This window comes from Lemur catta, chromosome 10, assembly GCF_020740605.2.
Source record: "Lemur catta isolate mLemCat1 chromosome 10, mLemCat1.pri, whole genome shotgun sequence".
NCBI lineage: Eukaryota > Metazoa > Chordata > Mammalia > Primates > Lemuridae > Lemur > Lemur catta.
In genome coordinates, this window is record NC_059137.1 from 65,305,697 (window position 1) to 65,332,553 (window position 26,857).

Here is a 26,857-nt window from a genome sequence, read left to right on the forward strand (position 1 = left end):
GGCAGCACCCTTCCTGGGCCCCAGGGAGCGGGCGCAGGTTCGGCGCTGTCCCCGAAAGCTGAGGCGCACCTGCCCGCCGCGCAGCGCGAGCACAGGGTGCGCGTGGCTGGGAGCGAGGGTGCGCCCCGGGCCAGCTGGAGGCGGACCCGCCGGGCGGCAGTTGGGTGCGGCCGGTGGGAGCCGGGGCGGCGGCGGCAGCAAGCGGTTGGGCGGTGCGCATTTCCTTCCCTCCCCCTCGGCCTCGGCGCCCGCCCGCGGTGCCCAGTGTGCGGCGCCCTCGGCTCCGCTCCGCGTACCCTCCCCGCCGCCGCCGCCGGCCGCTCCCTTCCCCGCCCGTCCATGTCCCTGCCTGTGGTGCTCCCGGGCTCCTGCTGCCCCGTGGCCGGGCTTTCTGGCGGGCCCCAGGCCGGGGGCCCGGGCGCCGCGGCCGCCGCCGCCCAGGAACCGCCGCTGCCCCCGCTGCGGCCGCGCTGGCCCCGGGGCGCGCTGCAGCCCCCGGCGCGGCCTCGCTGCGCGGCCCCCGGCGCCGCCGCCCGGGTACTGGCCGCGCCGCCCGCGCTCTCCTCCCGCCGAGCCGCCGCCGCCGCCGCCGCCGCCGCGGCCCCGGGCTCCGCGCTGCTGCCTGCCCGCCCGCTGCTGTCGCTCGGGCTGCTGCAGCTGATCCTGGGCTGCTGCATGGTGGCGTTCAGCTTCGGGGCGCTGTCGCTGAGCAGCTCCCCGCAGGTGAAGAACTCTTGTCCGTTCTGGGCCGGCTCCTCGGTGAGTACCGCGTGCGCGCGCGGGCGCGCCTCGCGCTCAGGGCCCACCCCGGGGCCGGGGGCGTCTGGCCAGTCCCCTCCATTGCCCCGTGGTTGGCCTCCAGGGCTGCAGTTGGGGAGCACAGCCCCTCAGGCCACTTGCAGTTTCTGGAGGCGTTGAGGCTGGAGAAAAAGATTCCAAGACAGTGGAGTTCAGGGGCGAATTGGGTTGCACCTGGGCGGTGTGTGTTCCTCCCAGCTAAGGGGTTTTATTGTCCCAGTCAAGCTCGTAGAATAAAACAAAGATACCTGGCTCTTTGGTAGATTGGAAAGATGGGGTGGGTGGCAGGAAAGTGGGAGGAAAATGATTAAACTTCTTTTGGCCATTGCGTATTTAGTGAACTGACAGTGTCTGCCCCTGGGGGGCAGGGATTTTGATGTTTTTTCCACTGATGTATCAACAGGGCCTGGCAGGTAGTAGGTGTATTTGCAGGATAGATGAAGTGACAGGTCGACTGGGGCATGTCACTTGTTTTATTCTGCATCTAAGACACACGTAAATGTGAAATGTGTAGGGTGGCTCGACCCCCAGACGAGTTCAGGAGGTAATGAGAGGGTGTGTGTAAACGGCGCTTGTACCTGGTCATTACAGGAGGGCCCCAACTCCCCTGGGTCCCTGGAGCCATGCAGGCTACTGCGCAGAATTTAATTCTTGAGAACCCGAACCTGTCATTATGGATGAGCTGGCCAAAACTTCAGCTGGCGGGAGATGCCTGCCCGGCTCCAGGACGTAGGCCTGCCACCTCCGTCTGGGAAGGCTGGTCCCAGGGCAAAAGGGTGCTGGGACTTGGGAGGAAGGCTGCTGCCAGTGAGCTTGGTGGCTGCTGGGTGGCTGCTCGCCCCTGCCTCCTAACAGTTTCACAACTTCCAAGGCATTCCGCCCCTTGAGGTTTGCTGAGTGTTGATAGGCTTGAAAACATGTCTTTGTGGAATGATTGTGGAAGATGGGTACAGTAAAGTAGACGGCCTTTCTACAAATGATGTAAACCTGAAAGTCTGGCAGTGCCCGTAAATTTTACCAAGATCTGTACCAAGCGTATGTCTTGAATGAATAAAAACTATACTTTTTCAGGTCCATACATACCCATATTCAAGACCAAAATTTAAGAATGTAGGGAGAACAATTAGACCCAACGTAATTGTTTGAATAAGAACATTAAGAACATTAGGTTCCTTGAGCCTAGCCTGAAATTTTATACTTCAGCCGGAACCAGTTTGCTCTCCTTTTGAAATGCTTTGATGTTGGAGGATCTTATTGGGGTACATCCTGTGCTATGGTGAGGGAAGCTCACAATTTGTGCATCATGTGGACAAAATACCACCCTTGTGGCCCTGCCCCTGGACTCTGCGGCCGGCCTCTATGAGTGTTCTGGAAGACTCCAGAAGGTTGGGTATTCCAAAGAGGGTAGAAATTAGATCCCTTATGCTCTCTACTACACTTTTCAGACTAAATTCAGCCAAACAGTTGGTACGTTTCATTTCTCTAAATACCATGGGCCAGTAATGAATCTTGCATAAATTTTTTGGGATTTGCTCTTTGTAAAATCATAATCTATTGTCTTCTCAAAGATAGCTACTTTAGGATTATTAAAAACTATTTTTTGTTTTCTAAAATTAAAACCTGAAATCAGTTTACTATTGTGAATTATTTCAGAAGTAAATGCACTTAGATCTTTCAGTCAAACCACAGTTGGATTTGATGAAATACACACAAAAAAAGGCCATCAACTAGAGGATGAAGGCTAATATCCTGGCCTGTTGTCTGGGCATATCCTTGGATCCTTGGGCAGGGAGAGAATCAATGATTTGGAACTAACAAGTTCTCTTCTGCATGTCGTTCCCCCAACTCTGTCCCCTAGGTCTGTATGCAACCCTGTAACTGTTGGTTATATTCCTATTTTTTTGACCTCACAATTTACAAAGTGACAACAGAACCAGTGATACCGTATCTATAGAACAACTAAATAACAATTGTAAGAGAATGGCATTAGATGCCATGATTCTTTTGGTGTTTTTAGGAAAAAAAGTCTGATCATGTTTTGAATTTATGTCTGTGAGAGAGGTGGTTTTTTTAAAAACCTTGCATTGTGGAAAATTTTAAATTTATATGAAAAACACTGTACAAGGAACCCACATATACCCTTCAACAATGATTTCATCTGTACCCCCTTCCTGGGCTCTGCTGTGGGCCCTGTGTATTCTAATAAACTCTAAAAGGATGGGTATTCCAAGCAGCATAGGAATTAGATCCTTCATGCTCCCTAGTTCATTTGTCATATTAAATTCTCTTATTATTTTGAAGCAAATCTCAGGCATCACATATTTCATCTGTAAATATTTCAATGTGTTTATATTTAAATCTATCTATCTATATAACTAGCATAGAGAGATAGCATAGAAGTGACCAGGAAGACTTAAGAACTTCCCGCTCCACTTCTAACCTTTTATTATGAATAACTTTAAAATCTCAGCAAATGTAGAAGAGTGTAAAACCCTCATTTACCCATCCCCAGCTTCAGTAGCTAACACACGGCCACTCTGTACCCAACACCACTCCCCTTTTGAACACCCATTAGATTAGTTTAAGGCAAATTCCAGGTATCATAACTTCAGCCATTAAATATTTTAGTAAATATCCCTAAAATAAAGGGGCTTAATAGAACATCACAATTAATTTGAAGATAGCTAAACTAAGGGTTTTATGAAAAAAGCTGAAAGATTCTGAGGACTGCAGAATTTAAAAAAAAGCTTTGAAATATAGTTCACATGCCATACATTTCATCTATTTAAAGTGCACCTTTCAGTGGTTTTTAGTAAATTCAGAGTTGTGTAACTGTCCCTACAATCGATTTCAGAAAATTTTCATCACTCCAAAAAGTTATTAGCCATTACTCCCCATTCACTCCATCCTCCCTTCCCTGGGCATCCACTGATTAATGTACTTTCTGGCTCTATAGATTTGTTGATTTTGGGCATTTCATATAAATGGGATCATATAATATGCGGTCTTCTATGACTGACTTCTAAGTCATTCACTTAGCATATTTTCAAGGTTCATCCATGTTGTGGCATATATGAATATTTCATTCTTGTTTATTGCCAAATGATATTCCATCGTGTGGGCATGCATGTTTATTTATCCACTCAGAAGTTTTATTAGCTTATGAAACTAGGTGGTTGTGTGGAAGTGCCAGCTGAAGTCTAAGGTTACTTCAAACCCACTTAGGAACACACTAGAAGAATATCCTCATATTTAAACTTCGAATGACTCTTAGGCACTTTGGCCTGTTATATCAACTAAAGTGGAAAATCTTCTTTTGACTTCACTAAAAATGTTGCTTATATATTTGTTACAAAATTAGGTTGAAGAGACAAATATATTAATTTAAAAGGACTATTTTGTTAAACATGGTATAGTTTAAGGATATTTTTCTATACATGCCTTTCTGTAAGAGTTCTCTCCCTGAAACCTGAGGTTTTTGAGGCTTATTACTTTTGTCTTAATCTTGAGGGTATATTTTATCTCCTTAAAAAATTTGAGCATTAACAAGTCCTGTAAAGTATCTTTTTACATAGTTTACATTCATACTTTCAGCAACTTGTAGCAAGCATTTTTAATGTACTCTGTGTTTTTGAGCACTCTGTAATCGTTTGTTTTCCTCCTGGTATCACTAGTTAATGACTCAGTGTATTATTATTCCCAAAGTTCATGAAACTAAGAGATCAGCCACCTTTAAAAACAACCCGAAGTTTGGCTGTAGGTGGGTGGCTGAGTAAGGATCTCAGTATCAGTGTTCAGACAATGCGGTCCTAGCACTTAGCATTGGGGGTGCTTGATTTGGGTATATGTTTAGTTAATATTAATTAGAGTCCACTGGGATTGTGGGAGACCCAGCCTACCACACTGCGCTAGATTTAATTAAAGAGTAGACAGAGTTGCCATGGTCTGTCTCTCCTACTTCCAAAATAAAATTCCTAACTTTTATGACATATATGATCCTTGGGAGATATTTCAGGCAAGTTATAGAGAATTGGTTATTGTTTTTTGTTCTCTTCTCTGGGTACCCTAATGTCCTTTTTATCTACATACATTTATGTCTCTCTGCTTTAAGTCACTGATCTAAATTCATGATCACCCCTCCATTGAGTACATGATTCTTCAGCAAGATTCTACTTTAATATAAAGGGACAGACATTGGTGAACTTTAGGGTTTTAAAACAGTTTTAAAACTGTTTTAAAAAAATTGCAATGACTAAACATAAAAAAGAATGAATGGGCCAAGGGAGAAACTAATGTGAAAATTCTGACGTTTCTACCAGTTAAACAACAGTAAATATATATTTTCTATTATACTCATCAAATATTACTTTAATATTTAAGGGATATTTTAAATATAATTTGGGGGATGAATTTTATTGATTTTCTTTGGCCTTTTATTTGCATAACAGCAGAATCACATGAGTTCTGTGCTTTGAGCAAGTCATTGAGCCTCTGAGCATCAGTTACTCATCTGTAAAATGGGTGGGATGATTCTGGCCTCAGGACTGATTTCATGAGGGTGTAATTAGAGAACATATAGGAGAGTGTTTTGATGATGATGAGGACCTAGCACCAGGCCAGGCATATGCTGGAATCTCTGTCAGTGTGTGTGTGTGTGTGTGTGTGTGTGTGTGTGTGTTTAAATTTTAAAGTATTATGGGGGTACAAATGTTTTTGGTTACAAGGATCACTTGAGTCAAGGTTATAAGTGTGTCCGTCACCTGGTTAGTGTTCATTGTACCGATTACGTAGGTTTTCGCCCATCCTCTCCCCCCGCCCCTTGATTGGTTTCCATTAAGTTTTACTTCCCTCTATGCACATGTGTGCTCATCAGTTAGTTCCAATTTAATAGTGAGTACATATGATGGTTTTTTTTTCCCGTTCTTTAGATACTTCACTTAGGATAATGGTCTCCAGTTCCATCCAAATTGTTGCAAAAGGTATTAAGTCATCCTTCTTCATGGCTGAGTACTATTCCATGGTATACATATACCACATTTTGTTAATCCACTCATGAATTGATGGGCATTTGGCTTTATTCCACATCTTTGCAATTGTGAATTGTACTGCAGTAAATAATTGAGTGCAGGTGTCTTTTTGATAAAATGACTTATTTTCCTTTGGCTAAATACCCAGTAGTGGGATTGCTGGATTGAATGGTAGACCTACTTTTAGTTCTTTGAGGAATCTCCATACTGCTTTCCGTAGAGGTTGTTCCAAGGAATGTTTTTATGGGGGACTCATCATCAATCTCTATCAATGTTTTTTAAACATCAAGGCAATATTTAATCAAAGTAAAATGAACAGGCCACTTTTTTTGTAGGACATTACGGTAATCATCACATATGTGTTAGAAATCTTTAATTGCCCACTTTCTAAGTTTTTTTAATGAGTCATGCTAGATAGATAGGGAAGAATCACACACACACACACACACACACACACACACTTTTTTTTTCAGTTGTCAGTGTAAAAACTATAGGGCAAGATAGGTTGTTGAAAGGTTTGATAAATTATTTTGTGTAAACATGGAACATTTACAACATGGCTCTTTTAATCTCTATGTTTAGATACAGCAGCTTTTGACAAATGATCCAGAACATTTTTGCCCTGAGGCATGTTAATGGATTAGCAAAGGAAAATAGGGCAGTAGAATTATAAGCTTTTGATCTTAATGATTTGATTTTTAAGCTGGAAAATTAAGGCATATTAACCATATATTGTGGGTAACAACCACTCTTGCCTGGAGTATATCAGAGCCCTTTTTTGCAACATCAGAAAAAAAGGCCTCTGCTTTTTCCTATAAACTACAAGGAATGGGTTACAAGTGAGTAAAACAAAAATTGTAATAAATCTCATTATAATAATATAGAGAGAATTTGGTGTTAGAAAATAGGTTCTCGCCTGTTCATTTAGGACAAGTTGCATCTTGCGCTGGGTGGAAAGAATGTTGATAGAGTTGCTTTTCGCTACTGGTATATTCTATTTGGAAGCACAGGGAATGTGCTTAGGTTTACATTGTTAACTCTGAGCAAGTGCATCTTCTATTTCTGGTCTCCATTCATTCATTCACTCTTGCCGTAACTGACTGAGTGCCTTCTAAGAGCCTTCAGTGGTACTTAAGTGAGTACTCACAGGCCCAAGCCCCAAGATAGATAATTAAATAGGTACTACTAGCATTATGGTGTAATGGGAGCCATGGAAGGTCACTGTTAAGGGACCTTCTTGACTCCTTGCTGGTGGAGTTCCAGTTCTTGCTGCCACTGAGGGAGGTGGAGGGATCGTATACTCTGCCTCCTTCTTTTCTCCCTCCCCCAACCCCTCTCCCCATTCATGACTTCCAGCCCTCCTTCAGATGAAATGTGAGTCTCATTCCCTAGTCTTGAGCTCTTAAAAGATTCATCCCCAGCTGCAGCACCTCTGTTCCCACCATTCCAGAGGCTCACTTGCCAGCCCTACTTCCTGTTTCCGTCTGTCCCCCTCACCACTCACAGGGTTCCCCAAGTGCCTTAGGGCTTCATTGGGCTTGAAGAGAGGGAGAAATTGAGCAAAGGCAGGTGTGTGCCTTTGTTGCAGGGTTTGGGAATGAGGAGGATGCAGCTCCAGCTCCCACCTAGAACTGGAATGTAGTATCTTAAAGCATCCCTATGAAGAAGGATGGTTTACAAAAATCCTGCTGGGATTTAACTTGAGTTTGTGCTGAGTCTATAAAACAGTTCAAATGGAAATGACATCCTTAAATAGTCTGTCTTCCAATCCATGAACCTGGTATATGTCTTGACTTATTTGAGTCTTTATTTAATGTTGTTCAGTAAGCTTTATATTTCTCCCCACTGAGGTCTTAAGTATCTTTGGCATGTATACTTTGAGATTATTGCTATTTCTTATTTGTCATATGTATTTTATACATATTTTTAAAATTACAGTTTCTGTAGTTTGTTGCTACCATATGCAAACAAAATACCACCTCCCAAAGGAAGAAATAAAGATAGCTTATTCTTTTGTTTCAGAGACCCTTCATTTGAAATGACAGTTGTATCTGTCATGAGCTATTAAAATAAAAAATATAAATACCTTTCAACTTAGAAACCCCACTCCTGGGACTTTATGCAACATAAATAAATGCACTTGTTTTTAAAGATGTATGTTCATGATGTTTACTACAGCATTGTTTGCGGGGGCAAAAAACTGGAAATAGAGTGGATGCCCATGAATATGAGAATGACTGAATACATTAGGTACAGCCATACAATGGAATGTTATGGAGCCATTAAATTGCATGAATTAGAGCTATTCCAGTGGACATGAAGTGATTTCCATGAAGTATTTATTTAGAGAGAAAAGGAAGAGGAGGGAAAATTGTGTCTTTTATGACCCATTTTTTTGCAAAAGTCATACGCCTGTGCATGTGTGTATACACATGTACCTATGTGTATAGTGATAAAACTTTAGAGAATAATATACATTTACAAAATATGTAAACCTGTTAGCTTGTTAACGTAGAGGAGGGTGGGGTGATGTGCTTTGGTAAAAGAGGTGGGAAGGACAGTTGAGGCGTATCACTATTTTATGGGTTTTTATGCCCTGTGCTGGACACCTCCCCTTAATACTGTTCTAGTGGAAAAAATATATTTCAAAAAGCTGCACCACAGGTTCTGTATTAAGGGAGACTGACGGCATAAATGTCAAACACTAACTGATAATTCACATCATATTTATTTTTTACTAAAGTGGGCATTTTGTGTCTAACCCAAGGGCAGTCAAATTTTCAGTTATGTTTTCGTAAAAACAGCTTGCATTTCCTCAGCAGAGCTGGCAGGTGGGAAGCACACGCACGTGTGGACACACACGTACACACAAGCACGTGTGCCTGTACCCTGGATCGCAGGTTTCAGAGGGGCCACTCTTATCATAGGAAGGTAAATGTTTTGAGCTAGAAGAAACCCACAGATGGCTTCTGGAGGCTACTGACCTGCCTATGATATAGATTTATGATACCATTTATCCTTACAGGTGATACTTTCTGGAATCATAGGATTAACAACTTGGAAAAGGCCTATGATACTCCTGGTATGTACCGATCTTACAAATTGTTACCCTGTATAAAATGTGCTATGTATGAAGTTTGTTTAAATAAACTGTTGAAGAAATGCTTAAGCTTCCGTTGTTCATTAAAAAAATAAGTTAACAATGGACAACATTAGAAGTCATATGATCTTATAACACTAAATTAAGGTGCTAATTTTGCTGGTTTTCTGATTCACTTTAAGCTTCTTAGGTACCCAGTGCTATACATGTGTTTCTAGCTCAAGGATTAGACCCAATCTAAGAATATAATTTTTTATAAAACTCTTTACTATGGACAGTTTTAAACATACGCAAAAGTGGAGGGAATAATATAATGAACTCCCTGTACCCGTCACCCAGCTTCAGCAGTAATTAGCTTACAGCCAGTGTGTTCAGCTCTATCTACCCATTTCCCCCCCATATGCTTTTTCCTTCCTTATTGTTTTGAAGCAAATCTCAGATATTAATCATGAATATGACTTTTTATTGTTATAATGTTTTGGTTGGACAGCCTCAGAATTTTGTTGCTTAGATTTGCTATATTGTCCATCACATACATATTATATTTTCTTGGTAATACAGACAGACATATTACTGGTGACGTTTTTGTTGTTATTAAGGCAAAATTCACATAAAGTGAGCCATTTTAAAGTGTACAATTCAGTGGCATTTTTAGTACATTCCCAGTGTTCATCCTTTGTTTTTATTTGCTCTGTCATTTTGATTCAGGGAATACTATAAAAAATAGACAATTGCTGATGGAGTTTTCAACTTTCGAGGATACAATAGAGGGTCTAGGAAATTGCATTTGAATTGAAGTATACTTAACATTTTTTTTTTCTATATAACATCTCTTCTTTTTATTTTTCTCTCATTCATCTTGAAATGGGGTTAAATAATTTTCTTAAGTCATTTTTTATATATACTTAATAGTTCATCTTAAACAGACCACTGTTTGTTAGACAATGGATAATCAATACAAAACTACTTACATTCTTGGTTACAAGGAGAAGCAGCACGTTGTATTATAGAATCTTTGAATGTCAGAATAATGGATCCCAATATTGTGCTGATGATCTTGAAAAACTGAACTAAAATGTTTTCAGGCCCACAAGATGACATAGGCAATATTTTACAACTCCATCAATGATAACATTGAGCGAAAATCCTTTAGTAATTTTTGGAAAGAGTAAATTATCAATATAGCATTTTAATATATTAGATAACAGAATAGGAGAAAATGAGGCTTTGGGTATGTTTTGTGGCCTGTGTTATAAGTGGCTCAGGTTTGTTTTGCAACAACTCTGTAGGTTTACAGTCTCTGCAGAAAAATTTTGGATGTTGCTTATTATTTATGCTAAGACCAGATTATAGGAATTTTGCACTATCTTTTCCCATTGGATGATATTAAAATACTCAGAAATACAAATCTCAAGCATTGAAATTGAATTAAAATAAGAAAATCTCTAATGATATTTGTACTTTGGAAATTCCAAATGGTGAAGAGAATATGAGCATGTGTGTTCTTAGGTAGAGTTTAAGAAAGTCCACCTTTTAAGACATTTATTTCTTTAACATTGTTTTGTTTTGGAAATGTGCCTTATATATTTATTATGTGAGCTTAAGCAACCTTAAATGAAAATGACCCTATCTTTATTGCATTCCTTTCAATTTATTTCTCATCCTTGTTGGTAAGTATATGTACTTTGTCACAAAGTTGTAACCAGTGTATACATACTATGTTGGGCTCTGCTTTTTTCTTTAACATTAAATTTATTAAGTTAATATCAGTTAATATTATGTTTTCATGTATAAGGAGTCTACACTTAATATCGCTAAGCAGGTTTCTGCCGTATTTTCTGTATCGTCTTCAGTTTCTATCCTGTTGTTGGACATTTGAGCTTCTATATTTTGGCTGCTATGAATTATAAAGGTCACATAGAGATTGTTTTGAAATGTTAATCTGCATCAATTTATAAAGAAGATTAATTTTTTAGGAACTATACAAGGAAAACTTTTCTGAGTCTATCAAAAATCATTTGAGCCTTTGTATCATAAATGAAAAATCATCAGTTCACATGAATCTTGGTAGTATATACCATTATAACGTGTGCCAAATATTTTGTTAAAAAAGGAAAAAATCACATGATAAAATGAAAGAAACTGGGCATGCAAGTCAGATTCTTCTAGTCCATCCTCTTAAGAGCTATGCAAGCCACTTAACTTTTCTGAGTCTGGTTTTCTTTTCTGCACAGAGGTGATAATTTAGTGATACCAAGGGTGGTTCTACCACATCTCTCCCTTAGTGGATATTTTTCTTCTTTCCTTCCTTTCTTGTTTCCTCTCCTCCTCCTCTTCCTTCTTCTTCCCTCCTTCCTTCTTTCTTCCTTCTTCCTTCTTTCTTCTTCTTCCCAATCCCCTGTCCCTCAGCTTCCTGAGTTTAGGGAATGTGCCATTGGATGGTTTTTTGGTGAGAAGCTATGTTCCACCAAGGAAGCCACAAGGGTGCCCTATAGGCTGTGTTCTTACAGACCTGGCTTGGCTGATCAGAGCTCTGTCCCCCTCCCCTTCACAACCCATGCTGTAGACACAGTGGCACCTTCTGACTTGGGACTTTCTTCTCCTAGCTGGTTGCTTGGCTGGCTCCTTCTCTTCTCCCTTTCAGCTCAGCGGTCACTTCCTGACAGAGGCTGTTCCTGACCATCCTGATTGCAGTGGTCCCTAGTCCCTGCCCCTTCCATAGCTCAGCAATGAAGCTGTTGGGTCCACAGGCTGTGATTAGCCTATGTACTTGTTCTTTACTATTTGCTGTATGTCTCCCCCAGGAGAGAGAGAGTTCCATGAGGACAAGTACCTTGTCTCTTTACCTTCTATCTCTAGGGCCAATGTGCTCAATATACATTTGTTGTTGACTGTGGAGATAATTTGGCAGCAATAAGAAATTTAGGTCCTGGGTGAGTTCTCCAAGTTTCTCTTTTACTTTTGTCTTAAGTTTCTCTCACTTGCTTTTGTTCTCTAAAACTGGGATTCGTACCCTTTGAACTTCAAGGTTGTTAGGGAGTATTTTGGTGGTGGAGCTAGGGAGGGGAAGGATGGTCTTCGTCAGGGCCATTTGAGAGGCAAGCTGTCCTCATTTTGAGCTGCTGTGTGTATACCAGTCTAGAACACGTGGATATTCCCTTTTGAGAACCATTTACACTTGTGCTGCTTCTTTTGTGATTGTTGCTGTGATTACACTAGGTTTTTTACTGGTTTGAACAAAGAAGGATCAGTTTGACCTAGTTCCTTCAAACTCAAGTTTGCATGGAAACTCACAGTTGAAAGCTTTCCTTCACTGGGTCCTCTTCCTTCTACAGATAGCATATGCATGTGTTCAGAACAGAAATCATGATATTGGAAAGTAGTTTGTAAATATTTATAGCTATTTATGGCTGTGACTAGGATTAAGTGAAGGAGTATGTACATGTGTGTGTGTAGTATTCTAGGTTGTGTATTTTCCATAAAAAGCTAACATTTTCTGCCAGGCATGGTGGCTCATGCCTGTAATCCTAGCACTCTGGGAGGCGGAGGCAGGAGGATCACTTGAAACTGGGAGTTTAAGACCAGCCTGAGCAACATAGTGAGACCCTGTTTCTACAAAAAATAGAAAAATCAGCCAGGCGTATTAGTGCATGCCTGTAGTCTCAGTTACTCAGGAGGCTGAGGCAGGAGGATCGCTTCAGCCCAGGAGTTGGAGGGGGAGGGGAAAATTAACATTTTCCATTTTTAAAGTATGTTTTTATTTCTTGTGGACATCATTCCTTTTTCATTCTAATAAAATATTTATGTTTATGCATCACATACAGTGCTAGAAATGGCCTCAAAGATTGTCTGGTCTAGGCACCTCAGTAAATAGAATTGTCTTTTTTTTTTTTTTTGAGACAGAGTCTCTGTTGCCTGGGCTAGAGTGCTGTGGCGTCAGCCTAGCTCACAGCAACCTCAAACTCCTGGGCTCAAGCAATCCTTTTGCCTCAGCCTCCCGAGTAGCTGGGACTACAGGTGTGCACCACTATGACCGGCTAATTTTTTCTATATATTTTTAGTTGTCCAGCTAATTAATTTCTATATTTTTAGTAGAAATGTGGTCTCGCTCTTGCTCAGGCTGGTCTCGAACTCCTGAGCTCAAATAATCTGCCCGTCTCAGCCTCCCAGAGTGCTAGGATTACCAGAATTGTCTTAATAGGATATTTTCTTATTTTTCTGTGGTGGCATAGGTATTTTTTGTGGCAGGTATAATATTTTTCTTTGGCAGTACATTTAGTAAGAATCACCACTGTGAAAGTCCAGCTGGCCCACTGCCTATGATTTTAGTTGCTTATGAAGTGGTAATTTGAGTGATTGTTATTTTTTTTCCTGTCAGTTAGGAACAGATGGGATGACACAACCTAGAAATGATAAAAGGACAGCTCTGTTCTTCAACATCAAGAATGAAGGTTCTTCCCCAGTGATGTGCTTGTGTCACTTGTGGTTTATTCTCAGGTGTGGATCCTGTGGATTTGCACCCCAGACTAAGAGTAGAAGAGGGTAAATGTAAATACACTGGCTAATTTTAACATGGTCCTTCAGTTTCTTTTCCAACTTCAAGATTATATTATTTGGAATAAAACCTCCTTACCCAAAGAGACTGAAAAATGGCTTAAGATATACATAATTCTGTTTTCTCCATCTCACAATCCAAGTAGGCTAGGCTGGTAATAGTTCTGCTCCATAAAGTTCCAGCATGTTCTTTCATATACAATTTTATAGATAAGGGCACAGTAGCTCAGGCATTAACTGGCTTGTCCAGTCCACAACAGATGATCTATTATGAGAAAGAACCCAGGAGTTTCGGCTCCTAGTTTAGTGCTTCTTTCATTGTAACATTTCACCACATCTTCCATTAGCAAGTTGGTAGGTACTTTGCTGTTGCCAACAATGGCTTCTTTTGTCTTTTTTTGGTGTGAAGTATAAGTTAAATTTTTTTCTTATTTATGACTGTCCAGTTCTTTTTCAAGATCTGAAGTGACAAAAGTTTTGGGAATTTTATCCTTCGCTCAAAAAAGCCAGAAGCAGAAATGACCAGGGCTACACAAAGTCCAGTGTTGAGTCTCAGTCCTGTCCATTTCAGTCCGTGAGTGGCCACGGAAACAAATCTAATCAGTTCCCTTATTTCTACAATGGGTATACACCTATCCCTCAGGACTGTAACGAGGAACAAGACATAAATGCTTATTGAAACTGCAAAGTGTAAAATGGAATCTCAGGCTAGACAAGCACATTATGGATTATGTTTTATCACCCATTGAGAAAATCTCCAAGAGCACATCTGGTCTCTCGGTTTGGTGTGTTGTTAAGTAACCCACGGCAGCAAAATGTACACTTAGGTATTGTGAAGGCACCCTGAGCTGGGTTCTGGCTTCTCTGTGACCACAGTGGGGTTAGTCTTTTGGCAACAGAACTTTGATTTCTCCTCCTGATCATCTTCTCCCAGGAACTATGCATTGAGCAAGAACCTAGGATCTAAACAAAACAAAACAAAACACCCTGGGATCCTCAGAAATTGAAAGCACTCTTGGGCAGTCCATCTCTGGGCAGCATCAAGACCCAGGCAGTACCTTGTTTTGCAAACTGACCAAAGCTAATTTGGGTATGCTCTAATTAGGAGGTTTAGTTTGCTAGCAGCAGATAATTGCCAAAGCTTAGAAGTATTAATAACTTTCCTGCAAAGTCAATTTTAAAATGAAATTGATTCTCAGATCAAATTCTGCCATGCGTATACTTATTAGCCACCAGACAAAAAGAAACTGCTCACACCCTCTGTTCTGAAGCTTAAAGGATAGAGAGATAAGATTTGTATCATGCTTACAGAATAGGAGTGGACAATGTTTTTGTCTCTCATTTTTGTATCCACTTGTCTTGAATACCACTGTTGATTCCCTGAAAACCTGTTGATCAAGCAAAGCTGTTTATGAGACCTAATTTAGTAAGGGAGAACACCTCCTTGCCAGTCCTCAGAAGAGGCGAGTCAAAAAGAGGATATTTATAGAGTTTTAGGGCCCCTGTCGGGCAGCGATTTTAAGGTGAGTCTTGCAAGGCAGAGAACTGGTTGGGATTGGGCAGAGTTTATGACATAGAATAATCCGTTATTATTTGCAGTTTTGCTTTCCCTGGTTTCAATTATCTGTGGTCAACCATGGTCTGAAAATATTACATGGAAAATTCCAGAAATAAATAATTCATCAATTTTAAATTGCTTGCCGTTCTGAGTAGCATGAAGAGATATTTTGCTGTCCCACCCAGGACATGAATTATCCCTTTGTGCAGTGTATCCATTCTGTCTACGCTCTCCGCCAGTTAGTCACTGAGTAGCCATCTGAGTTATCAGATTGTCACAGTATCACAGTGCTTGTGTTCAAGTCACCCTTATTTTGCTTAATAGTGGCCCCAAAGCACAAGAGTAGCGATGCTGGCAATTTGGATATGCCAAAGAGAAGCCATAACATGCTTCCTTTATGTGAAAAGGTGAACGTTCTCTACTTAATAAGGAAATTAAAAAAAAATTGTATGCTGAGGTTGCTAAGATACAGTAAGAACGTATCTGCTATCTGTGAAATGGTGAAGAAGGAAAAAGAAGTCTGTGTGTAGTATATATAGGGTTTAGTGCTATCTCTGGTTTCAGGCATCCGCTGGGGGTCTTGGAACATATCCCACACAAATAAGGAGGGGCTACTATGGGTTGGGGGCACAGGGAGAGAAGGGTCTGGATCTGAAAGAAAGGCTTGATGAATAAGCTGTTAGTCTTGATCAATAAACTATTTTAGTTAGTTCACAGTCTTACTTTTGAGGAGCAAGTATTTCCTGGAGCAAGTAGCTATAAGTTATTTTTGTTTGTTCACAATATTGTTTAACATAGGGTCAGAAGAGTCTGGCTGGTCCCAGAATTGATTAACACAGGAAAAAGAAATTATGTTGGTTTTAGTTCTCACCACAAATTTCACAGAGAACCCGTTTTTAACAACCATTATGCTAATTATACAAGCTAATAATTTCACCAATGACATCTCACTTCCACATTCACTATAGCAAAGTCGCTTGGATATTGTTGGGAGATATAAAGGCTTTTGGAGTTTGGCCTTTTCATAAATGCTAGCTGACCATGCTGGAATATGAATTTCTGACTGTCCTTAGGGTGTAGCTTGGCCTAAGCAATATGTACATACTATCACATTGTCAGTGCTGAGGTATTTTAAAGGGCATTACAGACAAACTCTAGCAGTGTGTGCGTACCTGGGTTGCTAAAGGGAGCCCTCTGGCAGTCCTGCATCCAGGCTGTCTGGGCCCAACAGACCGGAGTGGTCAATTTCTGAATATGACTGTGAGAAAATTCACCAACTGTGAATGATTTGGTGCAAGAGGGCAGATTACTTTGAATTGGGGGAATATCTTAAAATAGATGTGTTGTTATATGAAAAGTCGCAGAATAGTATGTATGGCCCTATTTATGTGTGTATGTGTGTTTTAAAAAACCCTGGGTGACCACACATATGTGTTTGTGTTTTCTGGAAGGATGTACAAGAAATTGTTTACAGTGGGCACCTCTGTTGAGTGAAACGGGAATGGAAGGAGAAAGGCTTTTTTCCTTTCCAGTTTGTGTTTGGAGAGGACAGTATTGCATTGTGTGACAAGGAGACTTTTAGTTTAGTTGTGTTTTCTTTGATCTTTGGCCACTCTGTATCTGCAGTATCTGAACTCCCTTTTTAGAGTGGGTGTCCCTGCCTTTGTGGGAGTCCTGGTGAGAGGCAGGGTCTGCCTCTGGTGGCGGGAGCTTCTGAGGCCACAGGCTTGCGCTTCTGAATGCCAACAGCCGGAGTGTGAGCCGTGACCTCCACCTGCTGGAGCTCTAGCCCAGGACTCGGGGGCTGGAGCTGTTGATGTGGAGAAGCCCAAAGCAGCTTAGAGTCCATTAGCCTGAGGAGGCAGCTGGCGTCCAAGGCTGGCAACAAGGAACCTGATTTTCCCATGGCGTGACCTTGGTAGACGTTCCAGCACCCTGCTTCCTCGGCCCCTTCCCGGGTTCCTGAGCTTGGTTCCTGTGGGTTCTGTGAGCTACTTGACAGCCTTGTGAAAAATCGCTTTTCTTCTTTCCTCTTAAATAGACTGCGTTGGTTTCTCTTATTTGGAACATAATCAAGAACTCTGACTGCTTAGGACCGTGATTTTTCTTCCGTGAATGTAACTTTTATAATAATTTAAAAAATAGTTAAAAATAAATATATTCATTCTTAAACATTTGGGCACTTATGGTAACTCAGTTGAAAACGAAATCTGGTGGGCACTCAAACTAGATTGATTTATGGTGGGTGCCTGGCATTGGTGGGAAGTGTCGGGTCAGGGAGGCGGAGGTGGGGGTGGAATTGGGTCTTACTAGCTGTAATTTCTCAGTGAAGATACCACAGAGTTGCCTGGTAGAGATCTTTAGTTAAAAGAAAAGAATGATCTCCAAACGGACATTGTGTGTTAGCAGGTATTTTGTATGTTGATGGAGGGGAAAGAGTATAGGTTTGGGTCAGACCTGGGTCCTCTAGTTATTTGTGTAATTTGGGGCATAATACTTCACCTCTCTGAGACTATTTCCTATTTATTTTATCTCTATGTGTCTATATTTATATTTATAAAGCTATTATCTATATCTCTAACACATCACTATGACATTTTATAATTTACGAAATGCTTTTTAAGAGGGAAAAATCTTTTTTATTTAAAAAAGGAGGAGCTCACTAGTCTTCTTACTCATATTAAAAATAATAATTTGGCTGGGCGCAGTGGCTCACGCCAGTAATCCTAGCACTTGGGAGTCTGAGGCAGGAGGATTGCTTGAGCCCAGGAGTTCAAGACTAACCTGAGCAACATAGTGAGACCCAGGCTCTACAAAAAAATAGAAAAATTAGCCACATGTGGTTGTGCACTCCTGTAGTCCCAGCTACTCGGGAGGCTGAGGCAGGAGGATTACTTGAGCCCAGGAGTTTGAGGTTGCTGTGAGCTAAGTTGATGCCACTGCACTCTAGCCCAGGCAACAGAGTGAGACTCTGTCTCAAACAAACAAACAAACAAGCAAGCAAGCAAAAAAATTAGAGTTCTGTGCATTTCTCCCAACACCCAAAACTTATTATACTCCCCAGAATTAATCATTTCAAATGCTTTCTGACTTTAGTATTCTTGGCAGTTGTCTCACCTTGTTAAAGCAAGGGATTTGTCACACTTATGCTAACCCACCTTCCCTCCTCTCCTATTTTTTAAAAAATTATTTTTATATCTCCTATTGATGACTTTATAATTTTAAATAACACACTTCTATTACTTAAATCCTTTACTTTGGATAGTATCTTTTGACTCTTTTATAAGGTGAAGAAATTAGCACTTCTCTCTGCTTCTTTCCCCCTTCAACTTCCCAGTTTTTGATAGTAACATTATTACATTTATATTGTCAGTGCTTAAACATTTATGTTTTGCACTTAAACTATGTCTTTGAATTGTTTCTCAAATAATGAAAACCAATAATGGCATTTATAGGATTTTCATGTGAATGTTACTGTAATAGGACGGTAGAATTGGATCCTTTGTTTCCAGATTCACCTGAGGCCTCGATCCAAGAGATGCCACCTGCTCCCACGTTCCAGCGTGTGTGTTAGAATGTCTCCAAGCAGGACTTGCAGAGCTGCGTGGTGAAAACCAGTTTTGTAACCCTTAACTGATCTCCATCTCCCAGCCTATAAAAAGATTAGGGCTTAAAGAGACACATGTTTTGAAGAAAGTTACTGAATTGCTATGGCATTTTGAGTCCCACCTTTTCATGGGGGAAAGGAGGGTGCTTAAAGATAAGCACCTGGAGAACCTGATGTCCTGGGTGTTTGCCTGGACTGGCGTCAGACAAACACGCCTGGGAAATCAAAGAGCTGGCTGGCACATGCTGTAGCCTCAGAGTTAAAGACTGCAGTTGGAGAAATAACTGTACGTTCGCAGACCAAGCCCAAGGGCCCTATCCTTCCAGCTGACCAGATGGGCTTCACAGGAGAGAACAGGCCTGGGGCGAGTTACATTCCGCCCAAAGGGGCCGCAGACAGTGAGCAGCCCACAGCAGAAGGAGGCTGGGTGCTCATTAAGGAACTGTAGGCACAGCAGGAGGTATCTCAGAGGAGCCAATGGGAACCCATTCGGGAGGGAGTCCCCTGGAAACACTTGCCAAGACCAGATATGAACAGCCAGGTGAATTCTCCTTGCCTCTTACCTTGCCTACCAACATGGCCCTGGCCTCCCCCTTACTCCCTCGTATCCAAAATGACAGAACTCTGGTTAGCAGGTTGCAGGAGAAATGCACACACACACACACACACACACACACACACACGCACACACACACACACACACACACACGAAATAGAGAAGGCTGCAGTCATGCCCTTGCCCTTCCCACTGCAGGCTTGCTTGCTGCCTACAGTAATAAGCCTGACACCAGGGAGAGAAGCTTAAGTTCAAATGCAGTTCCAAGTTTTGACTGGGACAGAGGAGGTCTGTACACATTTTAATTACTAAAATGAGTCCTTTTGTGACTTCAAGTGACTGAAGGACTTTCTGTATCTGTCATTGACCAGAGAAGTCATGGGCCTGGCCTCAATTTTTTTCTTAAAGGGTCAAGAATAACTAGCCCTACAAAGCAGCCTTGAACAACATTGGGGGAAAAGAACAAGGTAGTTTTCTGTTGACGCCATGAACCCAGCTTGTTCAAGAGACCAGGTACATTATTTACTGCAACACCAGGAAGAATGATTGATTCTAAAGAGAAGAAAATATCATGTCATTCAAAGGAAGACTGTTTCCTTTGCCAAGTCAAATGCATTATTCTTTCCTGTCCTCTAGTATTTGCTCCGTATCATGCCCTATCTTAGTTTGCTTCATCTTTGGACCATGCCTTTGATGGATAGCTTTACATTTTTCCTGGAGGTTCTAAACGATTTTTTTCTTGTTGATAAAAAAGGCACCTAATCTCGGAGATCATCTGTCTTCTTCTTTTTTAAATAACTTCATTGAGATATAATTGACAGACTATAAAAATTCACTCGTATAAAGTGTACAATACAGTGTATATTCACAGGTATGTACAAACATCACCACTATCAATTGCAGAAAATTTTCATCACCCCAGAAAGAAGCCTGTACCCATTGGAAGCCACTGCTCATTTCCCCACAATACTGTCAACCCTAGGAAACCATTATTGTACTTTCTTTCTTCATAGATTTGCCGATTCTGTATATTTCAAATAAATGGAATCATATAATATGTGATCCTTTGTGAGTGGCTTTTTCACTTAGCATTTTTTATTAGAATAATATTTTAAAGGTTCATCCTTGTATATCAATACTTTTTCCTTTTCTATTGCTGAATAATATTCCATTATATGGCTATAACACAGTTTATTTATCTGTTCATCAGTTGACGGATACTTCCACTTTGGCTATTATGAATAACGCTGCTGTGAACGTTAGTGTACAAGTTTTTTTGTGGATGTGTTTTCATTTCTCTTGGTTCTATGCCTCGGAGTAGAATTGCTGAGTCATATGGTAACTCCATGTTTTGCATTTTGAGATATTGCTAAACTATTTTCAAAGTGGCTGTGTCATTTTACCTTTCCATCAGCAGCGTATGAAGGTTCTAATTTCTCCACGTTTTTGCCAACACTTGTTGTCTGGCTTTTTGATTATAGCAATTCTTATGAAAATGAAGTGGCATCTCATTGTGGTTTTGATTTGATGTTCAGTATCTTTCCATGTGCTTATTGGCCATTTGTATATCTTCTTTAGAGAAATGTCTACTCACACCTGTTTCCTATTTTTAAATTGGATTGTTTGTCTTTTTATTGTAAGTCCCGTATCTGATACAGATGCTCCTAGACTTGCAATGGAGTTATGTCCTGATAAACCCGTGGTAGGTTGAAAATATTGTAAGCCCAAAATACATTTAAGACTCTAACCTACTAAACATCATTGCTTAGCCAGTCTATCCTATCTTAGATGTACTCAGAACACTTACATTAGCCTAAAGTTGGGCAAAATCATCTAACACAAAATACTTATTTTATAATAAAATGTTGACCATCTCATGTAATTTATTGAATACTGTTCTGAAAGTGAAAAGCAGAATAGTTGTATGAGTACTTGAAGTACAATTTCTACTGAATGCTTTCACACTATTGTAAAGTCAAAAAATCATAGGTTCAACCATCATAAATTGGGGATGTATGTATATGATTTGCAAATAATTTCTTTGATTCTGTGGGTTGTCTTTTTACTTTCTTGATGGTGACTTTTGAAACACAAAAGTTTTTAATTTGTCTGTTTGTAATTTTGTTGCATATAATGTTGTATTTAGTAATGCTTTGTCTAACCCAAGGTCATGAAGTTTTATTCCTATGTTTTTTTTTCCAGGATTTTTATTGTTTTAGCTATTCTGCTCACTGTTTTAATTTTTGTGTACATGGTAAGGCAGGGGTCCAAGTTTATTCTTTTGCATGTGAATATCCCGTTGTACCAGCACCATTTGTTGAAAAGACGACTCTTTTCCCATTGAATTATCCTGGCACCTTTGTTGAAAATCGAGTGACTCTAAGTGTGAGGTTAATATATCTGGCTGCTTGATCATACCATTTCTGCTAGTTGTTCCACTTTTCCCCTTGGACATTTCTTGCCGAGACCACTAACTTCCTGTTCTCATTTGGGCTTAATTGTTTTCTGCACAGATGTCATCTGCATATTTCTTTTCTTTGCCTTCTTAAATTAGATCCATTGTTTCATAGATCTCATGCATTTTTTTCCCTTGAATTCCTTTTTTTATTGACAGAGAACATTCTCAAATAATAATTTTCAAAAAGAATTGAGGGAAGGGAACCCTTTCAAGGTTTGAATATCTTGATGTAGTTTTGTTTTTACCCTCTTATTTGAATAATTATTTGGCTTGACATAGAATACTCGGTTCAAAATAATTTTCCTTCAAGATTTGAAGTCATGCCTTTTGTCATGGACGAGAAACTTGATGCTGATCTGACTCTTCTTCCTTGGTAGACAACTTTTTCTCCACCCCACCCCCTAATCTGGAAACTTTAGCATCTTTTCTTTGCCTTTATATTGATAAAGTTTGATTTTCAAAAAGAATCACCAATCTCAGGCAAATATAAAATGAACACATGTCATTAATGAAAGAACACTGGTTCAAAGAGTATTTGAGAAGCTAAGTATTACATTTATAGGCGATTTTAGGGGAAGATTGCTGAGGTAGATACAAAACTCGTTAATGTACTGCAAGGCCATAAACTGCAACTTCTGAGCGTTTCTATTCCATTGGACAGAACTTATTTTCACCTCTACTGAAATAAAATCTACAACTTAACTCTGTCCCTGGAGAGTTGTAAAATAGCCAATTACAAACATAAAGAAGTAAATGGAATACCCAGTAATCTCTTCTGCCTATTTCTAAGTTTCAGATAATTTTCCTGACGATCTTCTGAAGTTACATAAACATATGTCTAGGAATGGGTCTTTTTTCCCTTCATCCTTTTGAGTAGTGAGCTCTTTTGATTTGAATATATGTCTTTTTTTTTTTAACACTGAGGAATTTTCTTTATTGTTTCCTTCCCTCCATTTGTTCTGCTCTTTCTAGAACATCTAATAATCAGATGTTGGACCACTTGGGTTGAACCTCTTTGTTTCTTAACTTTCCACAGTCTCACATTTTCTAATATTTTGTCCTGTTTATTTATGTTCTGGGTGTTTTCTTAATTTTTGCTCCTGCCGTTCTATTGAAGCATTTATTTTGATAATTAAATTATATTTTTAAATAATCAGGAACACTTTTTTGATCTTTGATTTGTCCTTTTTTATAGCAGCTGTTCTTGTTTGATGTGTGCTGTATTTTTCCCTCTCTCTGAAAATGCATATGAGATACACTTAACATTTTTCTTTCCTATTCTCTGAGTAATCTGTTTTCTTTTTGGGGGTCAGTGGTGCTGGTTGACATCTAGGTCCTTCTTTCTTGTGCTGTTAGATGTTTGAATGTCTGCTGGTCCCTGCTGGTTCCTTCTGGTTATGACTGAAGAACTAGGCTGGTAATATTTTTAATATTTATAATAATAATAACACATAACTGAGGTATATGTACTGGTCCGCTAATCCTATAGGTGTTATTAGTTTCCTTATTCTGAGGAAACCAGGGCACAAAGAGGTTGAGTAATTTGCCCAAGGTCGTATAGCTGGAAGTGGCAAAGCTGGGCTGCCCTCTCAGCTGGTCTGTCTCTGGAGTCCGAGTTCTCACCCACTGCCTTGCTTGTGCGGGTCTGGTTCCGCAGCAGGCTTGACTGGGAGGGAGAACTGTCTGAGAGTTGTTTGCAGATGAGTGGACCAAAATGATTGACAGGCTTCATTTCAGGGTGTGCTTGGGAGAAACAAGCAGATGACCCCCAATATGCCAGAAAGAAGAAGAAAACACCCACCAACACCCGGGATTGGGGGGACCACTGTGCCCCCAGGCAGATTACTCTATTCCCATTAAACAACAACTCTCCAGTTTCCTCTCCCCTCAAGTCCCTGGCAACCACGATTCTACCTTCTATCTCTATGACTGTGGCCATTCTAGGTACCTTATATAAATGAAGTCATAGAATATTTGTCCTTTGGTGTCTGGCTTCTCTCACAAAATGTTTCCAAGTTCATCCATGTTGCAGCATGTGTCAGAACTTCATTCCTTTTTATGGCGGAATGATATTCCATGGCATATATGGGACTTCGCCTCTTGCCGTGAGGAACGGCCTGTGAGCACAGGCAGGAGAGGACTGGGTGGCCATCTCTGCAGGCGGCTGACTCTGGCTAGCAGATTCTTCTCCAGACCTGTGATCTTCATGGCTGGGGAGTCATAAGATCTGGTTCTTTAACTTCCTGAACCTTGAGAAGCTGAGAGCAGTGGAGAAGGGGCCAGAAGTAGGGAATGAAAGAAAATTAGAGAGACACAGAGGAAAGGCTAAAACAATAATGAAGTAAGGAAAGTGGAGTCTCAAGAACCATAGACCTGAAATTTTGTTTAAAGCCAACTTTCTGCTGCCTCTCTAATCTTCAGATCCAAACTTACTTTTGGCATCTTATTTCCAAGGAGCATAGCAGATCGGGTTCCTGGCTTGTTTGCCTTCTTAGAACAACAAATCTCATGTGTCACGTGATCCGCTGACTGTTGCTCTTGAGACTTGCATTTAGGAACTTTCCTCCTGTTGCTTAGCCACACTCCTGACGAGAGCATGTTAATTTAGGGGTGACAGAGCTGTCCAAGTTGGATTGAGGAATTATGGAGCCAGCCCAGTGCTGAGGGTGTCCCCTTCTCTGCCAAGCCTGACTGGTTGGCTAGTAAGAAAAGTCGCTTTCCTGAGAAATGAGGGACAGTGTGCTGAAAAGGGGTCTAGGGCGAGTCTGCAAGAGACCCTGGGAAAGGAAACCCCTGGTAGGGAGAATTTGCTTTTCACAAATGAAGAGGCTTGAAAGTGCCCCTGAGATTTATGTTTTCACCAGGAATAAGCCACTCCTGGTTGTAAGTGCTTTTAGCTCTCCTCAAAGCTGTGTCCCCAACTGATCAACATTTGTGTCTCACTCTGGAGGGGAAGGCAAGAGACCTTTCACCCCTGTTGACAGAGGAATGGGAAAGAAATGTTATTATTATATCTCAGATGCTTTATAAAAAGAAAATCAGGGGACAGCTCTAATATGAGGAAAACTGGCACTTCAACATCTTTGAGAGGAAAGAGCGACAGCTGGTTCTGTTCGTAGCAACAGGCCTGTGTTTGGCTTATTGGCAAGGAGAGCTGGTCTGGATATATCTGCCAAATTTCTGGAAGAAGTTTAAAGGATGTCAAGGGACTGAAGTTAGAAGTAGATTCTCTTGGGGACCGAGGATTAAAGGGGCACAGACAAAGCAAGACAGCGTGTGTGTGAGCTCCTAAAATAGGTTGACAGTAGTAAGAGTGTGGGCTTTGTCAGTGCTTGTGATTTACGATGTTTTGTTGGTTGCCCTGGTGCTGGGTAGTCAATCCAAGCATTCACTTTGCTAAACCAGTTCGGAAAGGTTTTAGTTTGGTGTCTTGTCTTCAGGTTTTTTTTTTCCCCGAGTGACATTGTGTTGTGTTCAGATAACTTTGTTCATGATTCTAGAGCTTTGTATTGAAATGCTTCCCCAAACTGAATTGAAATTTAAAATGTTAAGAGTTAAATAAGTGGTCATATTAAGCTATTAAGGGTACTGTGCCATTTGTCTTATTAACCAGTGATTAAGGAGTGGTTTGGAACTTGGACTTAATGTCTCAGAGGACATGATTGTTAAAATGGTGGTTAGAGTCCCAGCAAGACCACACCATAATCTTGTTTCAGTGGGAAAATATAAGCTGGATTCTAAGGACTGCTACCCTCTCTTCTTCCTTTGAAACAATGGAACAGAAGTCCCAGCCCTTCCCATCTTCTTCCCCCAGGAAATGGTGAGCTCCTACCAGGAGGGGTGGTGGTAGTCATTTTCATGCTAACAGTGGCAATGTGTCATGTTTTCATCTTTTAAGGCCTTTCTCTATATGTTCAAGAATATCAGTAAGAATGCATGATACCTGTATATAGTGTTTATCAGAATGAATTGATTTTCTATTATTTGTTCATCGACTGATTAATTCATTCATTCACTCAATATTATTTACTACTATCTATATTTTTGAGTCGTTGGTTCAGATTTTGTACCCCACTGTAGAAAAATGTATTTTTATTTTTTATTTATTTTTGAGCAGTCTCAAAGGCTGCATGTGGGGGAAAAAAGGCATAGTGATTAAATGAGTACCAGTGATATTTTCTCTGGAAATTAAAAGGTTAATGTGAGTGTGAAAGAGAAGGATTCTGAGGTGGTATTAGTATCTTTTAAATTAAAACTTTCTGCTTTTTTAGAAGTTTCTTTTCATGAGGAAATAATTTGGTGAGATGTTGATATTTAAATAAAAGCAGTACAAACACTCATTCACTCTTAACATTTAGGGAAAATATGCGTTATTTCTGATAGTGTAAAAGGAACATTGTATTTTATGAACATGTTTAATTGTTAAGGGAAGCTTTTTTTTTTTTTTTTTTTTAGCATTAATAGAGCATTTCTCCATTAGAGCACTGTATGTTATGCCCAGCAGTTGTAAGGGAGGCAAACCGAGGCGGGAAGGCTGTGTAGACACACATCCCCCAGTGAGCATACCTCAGAACTTGGGGGGAGAAGGTTAGGATTAGGGACAGGTGTGGGAACGAACCAGGGAGTGGGACAGTGAGGGCTAGATGGGGCTGGAGAGTGCATGAAGTGAACATGAACAAAAGGGCCAAGCTGGAGTGATGGGATGGGAAGAGAGAACAGTGGCCATGGTTCCTGATTTATTAAAAGTTTGTGAGTGGACAAGTGTATTTATTGAGGAGAGACATATTAAATATGGTCTGTGGCACTGCTGTGGGTAGTTTTATGGACATTGTCTTTTTGTTGTTCTTTGCAACAGCCATTTGAGGTAAGTATTGCTCTATTTTACAAGTAAGTAAGTGACAGCCAGAGAGATTAAATAATTTGCCCAAGATTACTCAACTGGCAAGTGAATTGGCTGGAAATTGAACACATTTATCCAACTCCAAGTTCATCTCTTTTATTTTGTTTTCCGTTTTAAATTTAGTTTTCATTTTTATCAAGAGCATATATGCACACAGTTTAAAGGGTCAAGTAATGCTTTAAGTCTTAAAATCTTCAGTCCCTCATCCCCTTCTCCAAAGGCAACCACCTCAATCGTTCTTTTGATATTTATCTTCATATTTCTAAATCAAATGCTGATATTATGCTACTTGTTGATTT

The 26,857-nt window shown here is 40.5% G+C and overlaps 1 protein-coding gene across 1 annotated transcript in view; it reads left to right on the forward strand.

Moving 5' to 3' along the window:
- Positions 1-256: 256 nt before the first annotated feature.
- The window catches only part of FAM189A2 (family with sequence similarity 189 member A2), a 62,962-nt gene continuing 36,361 nt past the window's right edge, over positions 257-26,857 (forward strand). The window contains exons 1-2 of the mRNA XM_045562406.1: positions 257-759; positions 8,851-8,907. Of these exons, the coding sequence (XP_045418362.1) occupies positions 340-759; positions 8,851-8,907 (477 nt within the window). The 5' untranslated portion in view covers positions 257-339. The remainder of the gene's footprint in view (positions 760-8,850; positions 8,908-26,857) is intronic.